General features: G+C 41.4%; 1 protein-coding gene across 5 annotated transcripts in view; it reads right to left on the reverse strand.

The window, feature by feature from the left end:
• The window catches only part of NLRP3 (NLR family, pyrin domain containing 3), a 66,264-nt gene that overhangs the window by 36,956 nt on the left and 16,647 nt on the right, over positions 1-12,661 (reverse strand). For 3 of the 5 annotated variants that reach the window (XM_014534659.1, XM_005853173.2, XM_005853171.2), the window contains one exon: positions 9,890-10,060. The exons of the other annotated variants lie outside the window; for them this stretch is intronic. In XM_014534659.1, the coding sequence (XP_014390145.1) occupies positions 9,890-10,060 (171 nt within the window). The remainder of the gene's footprint in view (positions 1-9,889; positions 10,061-12,661) is intronic. 5 annotated transcript variants of the gene reach the window in all.

Below are 12,661 nucleotides of genomic sequence, written 5' to 3' on the forward strand. Positions count from 1 at the left end.
TGACCTATTATATCCAGCAATCCATATGGGGACTGAAAACTTTGCAATGATGACAATTACTGAAGATATGAATCAACTAAAATAGTTGACAGGGACAATTCTTCCATCTTTGAAAATATCTACATCAAATCTGTTTAAATAGATTTTCATCTGCATAATATAACACATTCTGACAAGACCACCACCACCACCAATGTGGTCAGTGTTGTGCCGATAAATGTTTAATAACTGAGGGACACACACACACACACACACACACACGCACACACCCGCCAAGTGCACAAATTTTTGTGCACCGGGCTACTAGTAAAAGCATAATATGCTAATTAGACTGGACAGCCAAACAACCTTCCGGACATCCTTCCAGACATCCTTCAGGACGACCTTCCAGAGGAAGCAAGGGCTGTGAGGGCCAAAGCAAGCCACTGCAGCTGTGAGGGCTGAGGCAAGCTGCTGCAGCTGCAAGGGCTGAGGCAAACCAAAGTGACTGTGAGGGCCAAACCCCTTGCACGAATTTTGTGCATTGGGCCTCTAGTTGGTCTATTAAAAAGCCATAGGTTTCTGGGTGTTAATTTTTTATCTTGCTACATTTCAGAATTCATTTATGAAATCTAGTAGTTTTTGGATGGAGTCTTTAGGGTTTTCTATGTACAATATCATGTCATCTGCGAATAATGACAATTTTACTTCTCCTTTTCCAATTTAAATGCCTTTTATTTCTTCTTGTTGTCTGATTGCAATGGCTAAGTGGTGAAAGTGGGCATCCCTCTCCTGTTCCTGTTCTTAGGGGAAATGGTTTTAGTTTTTGCCCATTGAGTATGATGTTTGCTGTAGGTTGGTCATATAAGGCTTTTATTATGTTGAGGCATTATTCCTCTATTCCCTCTTTGCTGAGAATTTTTATCAGGAAAGGGTGTTGGATTTTGTCAAATGCCTTTTCTGCATCAATTGATATGATTATGTGATGTTTGTCTCTCAATTTGTCTATGTGATGTATCACACTTATTGGTTTGCGGATATTGTACCAGCCTTGCATCCCTGGAACAAATCCCACTTGGTCATGGTGTATGATCTTTCTAATGTAATGCTGGATCTGATTTGCTAGAATTTTGTTGAATATTTTAGCATCTATGTTCATCAAGGATGTTGGCCTGTAATTCTCTTTCTTTGTAGTGTCTTTATCTGATTTTTGAATTAAGGCAATACTGGCTTCATAGAAAGAGGTTGGAAGTGTGCCTTCCTCTTAAAATTTTTGGGATAGTCTGAGAAGCACAGGTTTTAGTTCTCCTTTGAATGTTTAGTAAAACTCCCCTGTGAAGACTTCTGGCCCTGGGCTTTTGTTTGCTGGAAATTTTTTGATGACTGCTTCAGTTTCCTCCTTCGTAATCAGCTTATTCAGATTTTTTAATTCTTCTTCATTGAGTTTTGGAAGTTTATATTTTTCTAGGAATATGTCCATTTCCTCTAGTGTGATGATGGAATAGAGTTGTTCATAGTATTTTTTTTACAATCCTTTGTATTTCTGTGGGATCTGTTGTTATTTCACCTCTTGCTTTTCTGATTTTGTTTATTTTGGTCTTCTCTCTTTGCTTCTTGGTAAGCATGGCTAGAGGCTCATGCTTTTTTTTGTTTTTATTTTCAAATAACCAGCTCTTGGTTTCATTGATCTTTTGTTTGTTTGTTTGTTTGTTTGTTTTGGCCTCTATGTCATTTATTTCTGCTCTGATCTTTTTTATCTCCTTCCTTCTGCTCACTCTGGGCTTTTCTTGTTGCCTGGCCCTGGGCTTTTGTTTGCTGGAAATTTTTTGATGACTGCTTCAGTTTCCTCCTTCGTAATCAGCTTATTCAGATTTTTTAATTCTTCTTCATTGAGTTTTGGAAGTTTATATTTTTCTAGGAATATGTCCATTTCCTCTAGTGTGATGATGGAATAGAGTTGTTCATAGTATTTTTTTTACAATCCTTTGTATTTCTGTGGGATCTGTTGTTATTTCACCTCTTGCTTTTCTGATTTTGTTTATTTTGGTCTTCTCTCTTTGCTTCTTGGTAAGCATGGCTAGAGGCTCATGCTTTTTTTTGTTTTTATTTTCAAATAACCAGCTCTTGGTTTCATTGATCTTTTGTTTGTTTGTTTGTTTGTTTGTTTTGGCCTCTATGTCATTTATTTCTGCTCTGATCTTTTTTATCTCCTTCCTTCTGCTCACTCTGGGCTTTTCTTGTTGCTCTCTTTCTAATTCTTTAAGTTGTAGAGTTAGATAATTTGTTATCAGTTTTTCTTGGTTTTGAGGTAGGCCTGTAATGCTATGGACTTCCCTCTTAGGACTGCTTTCACTGTGTCCCATAGCTTTTGGATTGTTGTTTTCATTGTCAATCATTTCCAGGATGCTTTTAATTTCTTCTGTGATCTCTTTGGTAACCCAATCATTTTTTAATAGCATGCTATTCAGCATCCAAGTGTTTTGAATATTTTTATTGTTTTTATTATAGTTGATGTCTAATATTATGCCATTGTGGTCTGAGAAGATGCTTGATATGATTTCAATCTTCTTTAATTTGGAGAGACTTCGCCTGTGACCCAATATGTGGTTCAGCTTTGAAAATGTCCCATGTGCACTTGAGAAGAATGTATATTCTGTAGCTTTGGGGTGAAATGTTCTGAAGATGTCAATTATGTCTATCTGATTTAGTGGGTCATTTAGGATAGCTGTTTCTTTGCTGATTTTTTTGTCTAGAGGATTTATCCATTGATGTCATTTATTTGTTTTAATTTACATTTCCTTGTTCACATATAATGTGGAGCATATTCACAGATGCTTTTTTTGCCTTCTGTGTATATTTTCTTTGGTAAGGTGTCTGTTAAGGTATTTGGCCCATTTTTAATCAGGTTATTTGTTTTGTTTTGTTTTAAAAGGTTTTTTTGTATATTTTGGGTAACAATCTCTTATCAAATATGTCCTTGCAAATATTTTCTCTTATATGTCTGTGCATTCTCTTGACAAGTCACATAGGGAGAAAATATTTGATAAGAGATTGTTACCCAAAATATACAAAAATAAATAAATAAATAAATAAATAAATAAATAAATACCTGAGATTAGGGGGAGGAGGGACAAAATAGGCCAAGCACAGGATTTGGGGGCACTGAAACCACTCTGTATGATACTGCAATAGTATGTACATGTCATTACTCATTTATCCAAATAGTAGAATGCACAACACCAACAGTGAACTGTAATGTACCCTATGGACTTTGGATGATAATGATGTGTCAGTGTAGATTCATCAATAATAACAAAATACCACCTGGTGAGAGATGTTGATAGTGGGGTAGCCTATGCATGTCTGGGGGCAGAGAGTAAGTGGGAAATCTCTGTGCCTTCCTGTATAGAGCAAGAGCAGAACAGACTTTTTGAAATCATTTGACAATCAAATATGAAATCACTGTCAGCTATGACTGTTATGTCAAGTGCTATGTCAAGACCGAGGTAAGGGGGTATAATGGCAATGCCCTTAGGAGGACCCCAGAATGCCCCAAACCACAAGTCTAAACCTTTGGATAAGTACTCAAACTCAACACTGTTATGAGTGGGATCTCCAACACTTGTGGGCTGTGAGAATTCAAAGCTCCAACCACCCAATTCTTGAGCTCAGCCATACCATGGATCATGCTCAGAGCCCTACTGGACTTCCACTCCAATGTATGCATGCCACCACTCTAGCCTCCTGTGATTAGAACTTTACAATGGATGCTCATTCTATAAACTCCCCCTCTCTGTATGTAATCTGCATGAGACTCTATTGGCTTATTGGGGATGTCTCCCCTAATGAATCTGGCATTGTGGAAAGACACAAATATGTGTGAGAGACTCCTTTTGGGGATGTTCCCTTGCTGAGTTGTCCATTTGTGCTTTAAGCCAAGTGTATCGCTAATAAAGTTGCTTGCTTTGTTTCTTTACAAATTTTCTTGCTTTGCTTTTAACACTGCTTTCTGTCACTGGTCTAAATTCTTTCTCACAAGCATGACAAGAGCTAAGGAGGGGCGAGCCCTTCCAACTTGAGTGGCTCTCTGGTAACATCTTTCTGGTGCAGTGACTAGAATCACTGAATCACCTGCTTTCACTTTGTTGGGGATGCAGAAATGCAGTAAGTTTTGTTCCTAGCCAGTTAACCCTTTGTGCATGCATGTTAGTTTACTTGGGGGAGAGGGGGTGATCAATAGCATAAGGAATTAGGCAACTGGAATAAAGTTATGTCCATTGACAGATATGAGGAGAAGGATGAGTACATAGGCTTGCCTAGGATCTGAAGAAAAGAGGCAATTCCTCCCTTCCGTTTTGAGTTTCCAATGTGCCTATGTGAGTAAGAACCTTGAAGAGGTGTCTGGGGTTGAACCCTAAGACATGCAAGGGCCTCATAGGGACTTCCATTTCACTTGTAATTAACTGGCTGGCTCATCCAAGGATGCACAAATAAGGGTTGATCATCCAGTGTTCTGAGCCCTCCCAGCTGTTTTAGATGCCCAGGAGAGAAACTGAGACATATACTAGTAAGAGAGTGTGGGATGACCAGAAGGGTAACAGCTTCTGGGAACCCTGCTCACAAACAGCACACAGAGACCCACTACCTCTAATCACTAGCTCATCTGTTCATAGACATGACTGCTAAAGGAATTAATTTAAGCCACTGTTTATTCACTAAGCTGCTGAAATTCTCTGTTCCAGCAGGTTTTTGGCCTCTATATCTGCATTTATACTCTCTCTATAGGGCTTTAAGGGGAGGAATTGCTGTATGTGCAGGGCTGCATAGTAAATCCTAGTAGGACTAATTGGGGGCCCCACAAGTTTGCAAGATATTACACTAGGTTGGGGAAGGATATCCCTTTCTTTTTTTGTTTATATGAACATTGTAAGGAAAGACACTGGCCAGATGCTATTAACTGACAACTATTATTGTTGTGTGAGCAGAGGCATAAGCGAGACACCCTGGTTGAACAAATTGAAGCTTAGATCTTATGGTTATTTGCCTGGTTGATCGGGTCCCTTTAGTCCACCCCATTAATTGAGGAACTGGTTCCATGCCAATGTATAGTAATAAAAGCGTAATATGCTAATTAGACCAGACAGCCAAACGATCTTCCGGACATCATCCCAGACGACCTTTCGGATGAAGCCGCCATGGTGGGGGCTGAGGCAGAGGTAGTTAGGGGCGATCAGGCAGGCAGGCAATCAGTTAGGGGCGATCAGGCAGGCAGGCAAGTGGTTAGGGGTGATCAGGCAGGCAAGCAGGCAAGAGGTTAGGAGCCAGTGGTCCCAGATTGCTAGAGGGTACAGGCTGAGCTGAGGGATTCCCCCACTCCCGTGCACAAATTTTGTGCACCAGGCCTCTATTTATGAAATAAATGAGATTAGAGGACGTCCTTCATGTACATACTCCAAGCTCGAATACCTAACATTGAGACCAAAAGACAATTTGTTAGGTATCTTAATAAGGTTGACAGATGTAGCAGGGAATGTTGGCTTTTTCCTACTGAACCTTATCAAAATATAGGGGATATCAGTGAATTACCTGCTTAGATATGGACAAAGGAAGGGTTACTCACTCTATTCAGGCATCTGTTATGCATAGATTCTGCAGGACCCAGGAGAGTGGAGGAGTAGGCAAGAATGGCAGCTATTCAGACATTCCAGTAGAAAAATATGTTGGATAGCAAATTTTTTTAGGGAATGTGAATACTGCAAGAACCTAGAAGGGTCCCGTCTTTACAACTGCTAGTGGGACTAGAAATAGTGCAATTCTTGCTCTAGCAGTGTCTTTGGCAGGAAAAACAGGTCAGTAACTGATGGTATTGTTGCCTAAATAGAATAGTGTACCCAGAAAGTACAAGACCTCTCTCCATGGTACAGGGAAGAAGGGTTCAGAGGCAAAGGAGATTTTAAATTAAATGGGAATAAAGATGTCAGTAGGGGCTCAGGAGACTGGCATGGAGTTGAGCTCCCTGTCTGAGTCAGGTATAATCCATTCCCAGGAAATATGATTAGTGCCCTGCTCATTAGTAAGGTCACCCTCAGGACATGGGATAAACACATCTATGGGTAACTGCAGCCAGAAATTTTGGTTACACAGTAAAACTAGTTAATTTTGGAAACCCATGCCTGAGAAGGGATGCCTTCTCCAGGCAGTATTTAGAAGGGAAACCAAAATCTAATACCATAAGATTCACCTCTGAGATACAGCCTAAATAACTGGGAAAATTTGACTCTCAAACCTTAAAAGGAAAAACTTTATTTTTCTTTTGTAATATAGCCTGGCCTCAATATAAATTAGGAGATGGGGAAGTTTGGTCAGGAAATCGAAGCCTAAATTATAATGCAATCTTGCAGCTAGACTTATTTTGTCAAAGGCAGGGCAAGTGGACTGAAATACCATATGTGCAGGTCTTCATGGCCCTGAGAAATAACTAAAAAATGTACAAAAACTATAAGGCAGATCCTGTGCTCTTAGCAGCCATAGCAAAGAAAGAACTAAATCTTGAGAGTGAATGCCCAAATCCACCCATGGTGCCTCAACAACCAATTTCCCCAGAACTAGCATCAACCTATACTGAATCAACCAGTCAGAGCAAAGATTAAACAACAAATTTTAAAGAAAAACAAATAATACAATCTCAACATTTCCCTTCAATGAAAACCTCAGAACAGGAGGGAATATTAGGAATTCAGGTTCCATTTAGCATGCAAGACTTAATAGGCATAAAGAATAGGTTGGAAAGTTTTACAGAATGCCTCAGCAAATTTATCCAAGAATGGAAAAGGCTCACTTTAATGTATGATTTATCTTGGAGGATATTAATTGAATCCTCCAAGAAGCCCTGCTTATGCAAATGAGGTCCATACAGAAAATGATAACTCCACCAGGAACAGAGGCCATCCCATCTTCTAATCCTAATTGGGACTATGATTCAGAGGATGTGAGATAGACCACAGATCACATGCTTTTTTTGCCTCCTGCAGGGAATAAAAGCCTCCCAAAAGAAATCTGTTAATAATAATGAATTGGCAACCATTGGCCAAGGTCCCCAAGAAAATTCCACCACCTTCATAGAAAGGATAAGGAAAGCTTTAATTAAGTGCACCAAACTAGATCCCAATGATCCAGTTGGAGCTATTGTCCTGAAAGACAAATTCATGACCCAATCAGCCCCAGTTATTAGGAGGAAATACAGATATTAGAAATATGATCAGCTACTCCCACAGAAGGGATGTTAAAAGTAGAATCTTTGGTATTTTACAACAGTGATCCAAGAGGATGAAGAGAGGGCTTTAGAAAATGAAAAGCACAAAGAGAAAAGTTAGGCACAGCTTCTTTCCACCCTAGAAGAACAGAGGCTGATGATGCCACAGAAGGGAAAACCCAAAAGTTCTCCTCCCGGCAATTGCCATAAATTCGGGCAGCCCAGATGGAAAAGGGAGTGCCCTAGGAAGTTGCCTACTCAAAAAATGTGCCCCCTCTGCCTCAAATTCAGCCACTGGAAGAAGAACTATCCCGGGACCCAGAAGGTCCCTAGACCAAAACCTACCCACACAATGGCCTTGAAATCAAGGGGTCCTGTGCCCCAGTTGGCTCCTGCTAGGAACACCACCATTGAAGCGACAGAGGCAATGGTAACCCTCAAAGTGGCAGGAAGGTACATTAATTTCCTTTTGGACATGGAGCCACCTTCTCTGTACCAGCCTCCTGTAGGGCTCTCTCTCTTCCTTCAGCAGAATTATACAAGGAGTAGATGGAAAAATCTTAAGCAAAATACTTTACACTACCTTTAAATTGCCTATGGGGAGCAACTACCTTTTATTTTTAAGCTCTAGCTTTTAAAGAAATATTTGCATTGATTTTTTTTTTTGAGAGAGAGAGAGGAAGGGAAAGGGAGAGAAACATCCATCGGCTGCCTCCAGCACGCCCCCTACTGGGGGTTGAGTTCACAACCGAGGCATGTGCCCTGACCAGAAATTGAATTAGCAATCTTTCGGTGCACCAGACAATACCTAAACTACTGAGCCACACCAGCCAGGGAGGGAGCAACTACTTTTGTGCACCAATTCCTAATTTTGACAGAATGTCCCATTCCATTGTTAGGGAAAGATATTTTAAATAAAGTGAAAACCTTAGTGATTTTTTTCAACAGATACTTCAAATCCTATTCCAATTATAACCTTACTTGTAAAAAGAGGAGAGCTGAAATAGATACAGACATAAACCAGGAGCTTAACCTCCAGGTCTGGGCCATGAGAACTCCAGGCTGAGCCCAGAGGGCCAACCTGGCCATGATCAGACTGACGGATCCTAGCAAATTTCCAAATAAATGGCAATATCTTATAAATCCAGAAGAAGGGAAGGGCCCACAAAAGGATATTACAATATTCCTTGGTCACGGACTGCTGATTCCTTGTAATCCTCTCCCTTGCAACACCCCTATCCTACCTATTAGGGAAAAAGAAGGAATATATAGGTTGGTCCAAGATTTATGAACTATTGAAGCTGTAATTCCTATACACCTCATAATACCAAATCCATATACAATTTGGGGAAATTTTCCTTCTCAAACTCAATGATTCTTAGCATTAAACTTGAAAGATACTTTCTTTTGTGTCCCATTAGACCCAAATTGTCAATTCTTGTTTGCCTTTGAATGGACAGATGCCCAATGACATAAAAACAGCTTACATGGACAATTCTCTTCCAAGGGTTCAGAGATAGCCCACATTATTTGGACAGGCCTTGGCAGAGGATTTAAGAGACCTATCATTTGAGGGGTGTGGACAGGTCATCTCATATGTGGATGACCTACTAATCTGTTCTCCTACTGAAGAGTTGGGGTGCAAACATATTTTACAAATCCTAAATTTCCTGGCCAAGAGAGGCTTTAAGGTCTCTAAAAATAAGGTTTAAATCCTTCAACAAAGAGTAGAGTATCTAGGCTTTATGCTAACTCCTGGAAAAGGAATGCTGTCTTCAGAAAGAATTCAGGCTATCCTAGGTATTCCGGAGCCAACTACCCAAAGACAGCTACGGGCTTTTCCAGGGCTAACGGAATACAGTGGATTCTGGATCCCAGCATATGGAGGAAAAGCCTGACACTTATATGAGACCCTAAAAGAAAACAATCAGCAGGAAACAACTAGTTTACAATGTGGAAAAGATCAACAAAGGGCCATCAAAGGCCTAAAGAAGGTTTTGACTCAAAACTCCTGCTTTGAGTTTGCCGGACTTTGAAAACCCCTTCTAATTAAAATGATGGCAAGGGATGACATTAGGGGTTTTAACATAGGCCTTGGGACCTACCAAGAGACCAATTGGCTACTTCTCAAAAGAACTGGATACAGTAGCCCAGGCCTGGGCCAATGTCTCAGGGTAGTCACAGCAGCTGCCCCGCTCTTAGAGTTAGCTTTTAAATTATCCTTAGGATAAGAAATTACTCTGTATGCCTCTCATCAAATAGGACCTTTATTAAATACCAAAGGGCCCCATTGGCTTACTAACAATTGCATGTTACAATATCAGGTCACCTTGATTGAAAACCTTCAAGTGAAAACAGCAAATTGCACAGTCCTGAATCCAACTACCCTAGTGCCTGCATCCAATAAAAAATTGAATGTCTTAGAAGCAAGTGGAGAATTGAGAGGAACAATCTCTCTGGGATGTTTGTTTTTACTCTGAGAGTCGCCAACTCTATAGTCATAAATACCTTACTAGCAGTAGGTAGTATCTTCAAACCCCTCCAGAAATTGTCTCCTTTGTTCTTCACCATCACTCCATCTGAATAACCTCCACATATTCCCAATAATGCATCCTTGAAAAGAAGTTGCTTTTCTGCTGAGACACCATGAATACTTACCCTAGCTTCTGCAGCTTACATTGTGGATGCTTTGCTTTTTCACATAAAATTCCAACTCCTGAGTCTCCCAGGGCATTTTCTCCCAAGTAAAGTCTGGTCAGGGACTGGTTGGTGTTCAGGACGGATGCAAGATCCACACAACATGCCAATGTGAGACCGCAGTTGACCAACCTTCCACAGAAATGACAGAAAGTCAACACACCTCTCACCCACTCTGCTATGAATCAAGGAAGCACTTGTCCTGTCACTGCCTCTAGCGTAGCCCAATGCACAAATGGAAGAGTGCATCCAAGCTCTATATTAACTTTTTATTTCCTTTTTCTTTGTGTAATAGCAAGTAAACACCTTCTAAATCTATGCTGATACTGCATCTTCCCAGCTCCCTATGTTTATTACTAGTGGCCCGGTGCACGAAATTAGTGCACAGAGGGGGGGGTTCCCTCAGCCCAGCCTGCACCCTCTTGCAATCTGTGACTGCTGGCTCCTAACCACTCATCTGCCTGCCTGCCTGATTGCCCCTAACTGCCTCTGCCTGCCTGCCTGATCGCCCCTAACCTCTCTGCCTGCCTGCCTGATCGCCCCCAACTGTCCTCCCCTGCCAGTCTGATCTCACCCCCAACTACTCTCCCCTGCCAGCCTGATCACCCCTAACTGCCTCTGCCTGCCTGATCACCCCCAACTGCCCTCCCATGCTGGCCAGTTTGGTACTGATTGGTCGGTTTCTATGCCAATCAGCGTCAAAAGCTCCGCCTCCTAGGCAGCCATTGGCTCCTCACAGTTGACCCAGATTTGGTTCTGATTGGTCAGTTTCTATGCCAGTCAGTGACTCTGGGCCTATCTCTGGGCCTGATCAGAGAGGTGGGGCTCATCAGCAGCCCCCACAGAGGCCTGGAGAGAAACAGAGGCTTGGCTGCTGGTGAAGCCCAGAGAGAAAGAGAAAGGCAATGGCTGATCAACAGCTACCACAGAGGCTGCAGATCAGATCCTGCCTCTCTCTCTGGGCCTGATCCGCAGACCCCTCAGCAGTCAGTGCTGGGTCGCTGTGCCCGCACCAGCGGCAGTCAGTGCTAGGTCCCCACGGCAACCCAGCACTGACTGCAGGACTGACTTCTGGTGTTCGGTGGAGCCTTCAGTCGGTCGTTACGGACCCTGGGTTTTTATATATTAGGATTGTGTTGAATATACACAATATACAATTTACCATTGTAACCATTTTTTAGAGAGAGTGGAGGGGAGGGTGGAGGGAGAGAGAGAGAAAGAGAGACATCAATGTTAGAGAGACACACAGAATGGTTGCCTCCCACATGCACCCCGATCAGGGCTGGGGATTGAGCCTGCAACCAAGGTATGTGCCTTGACCAGGAATGGAACCTGAGACCTGTTGGTTCATGAGCTGATGGTCCAATCAAACTGGCCAGGGCTGTTACCATTTGTAAGTGTACAATTCAGTAGCATTAAGTATATTCACATTGTTGTGCAACCATCACCACCCTCCATCTCCAGAACTTTCTCATCATCCCAAACTAAAACTGTGTCTCCATTAAATAATAATTCCCAATTCTCCTCCCTCAATCCCTGACAACCACCCTTCTACTTTCTGTCTCTATGACTTTAACCATTCTAGGAACCTCATTTACATAAGAGGACCATATAGAATTTGGCCTTTGTGTCTGGCTTATTTTACTTAGTATAATGTCCAAGGTTTACCCGTGTTTCAGCATGTGTTAGAATCCCTTTTATGGCTGTATTTGTGAATATGCCACATTTTTTAAATCTATCCATTGGTGGACACTTGGGTTGTTTCCCCCTTGGGGCTATTGTGAATAACGCTGCTGAGGACGTTTGAGTGCCTCATTTCAACTCTTTGGTAATTCAACTCATATGGTAATTCTGTTTAATGTTTTTAGGAACTGACACACTGTTTTCCACAGCAGCTGCACCATTTAACATTCCCACCAACAAAGTATGAGATTTCCACTTTCTCCACATTCTCACCAACACTTGATGTTTTCTGTTTTGTGTTGTTTTATAACAGTGATGGTGAACCTTTTGAGCTCGGTGTGTCAGCATTTTGAAAAACCCTAACTTAACTCTGGTGCTGTGTCACATATAGAAATTTTTTTATATTTGCAACCATAGTAAAACAAAGATTTATATTTTTGATATTTATTTTATATATTTAAATGCCATTTAACAAAGAAAAATCAACCAAAAAAATGAGTTCGCGTGTCACCTCTGGCACGCGTGTCATAGGTTCGCCACCACTGTTTTATAATAACCATCCTAATAGGTGTACATCAACTGTACCATTTTCAAGTGCTTTCTTCTCGTCTTCAAAATTCAAGTGTCTCAGAAGCATTTGGTTGGCAAAGGGCTGCACAGAATATTAAGTGTGTGCAATGCTTTAGCACCATTTTTCCTATTCAGTGTTGAGACCACGGGCCTGTCATGATGAAGTATGGTAGCAACCATTTCAGGTGGAAACTGTAGTTTAACTCTAACCCTGTTGTTCGGCTTAACAATATAAAAGTTACTTTGATTTTCTGAATTGTATAAATCATCCCATTCAATTGAATGCCTTATTGATTGAATGACTATCCCATTGATTGTGATCTTACTGGTTATCGAAGCACATTCTTCTGTACCTGGGAAACAGGACAGCACAATTACCCTAAATTGTTTTAGTGGCCACAGGTGGTGCGTTCCCTGTCAACTCAGTGGTCCCAAGACCTGAGGGTTCCAGATAATGTTTCTCTGTCAACTCAGTGGACC

Source organism: Myotis brandtii, unplaced genomic scaffold (genome assembly GCF_000412655.1).
Source record: "Myotis brandtii unplaced genomic scaffold, ASM41265v1 scaffold100, whole genome shotgun sequence".
In the NCBI taxonomy this organism is placed as follows: Eukaryota; Metazoa; Chordata; class Mammalia; order Chiroptera; family Vespertilionidae; genus Myotis; species Myotis brandtii.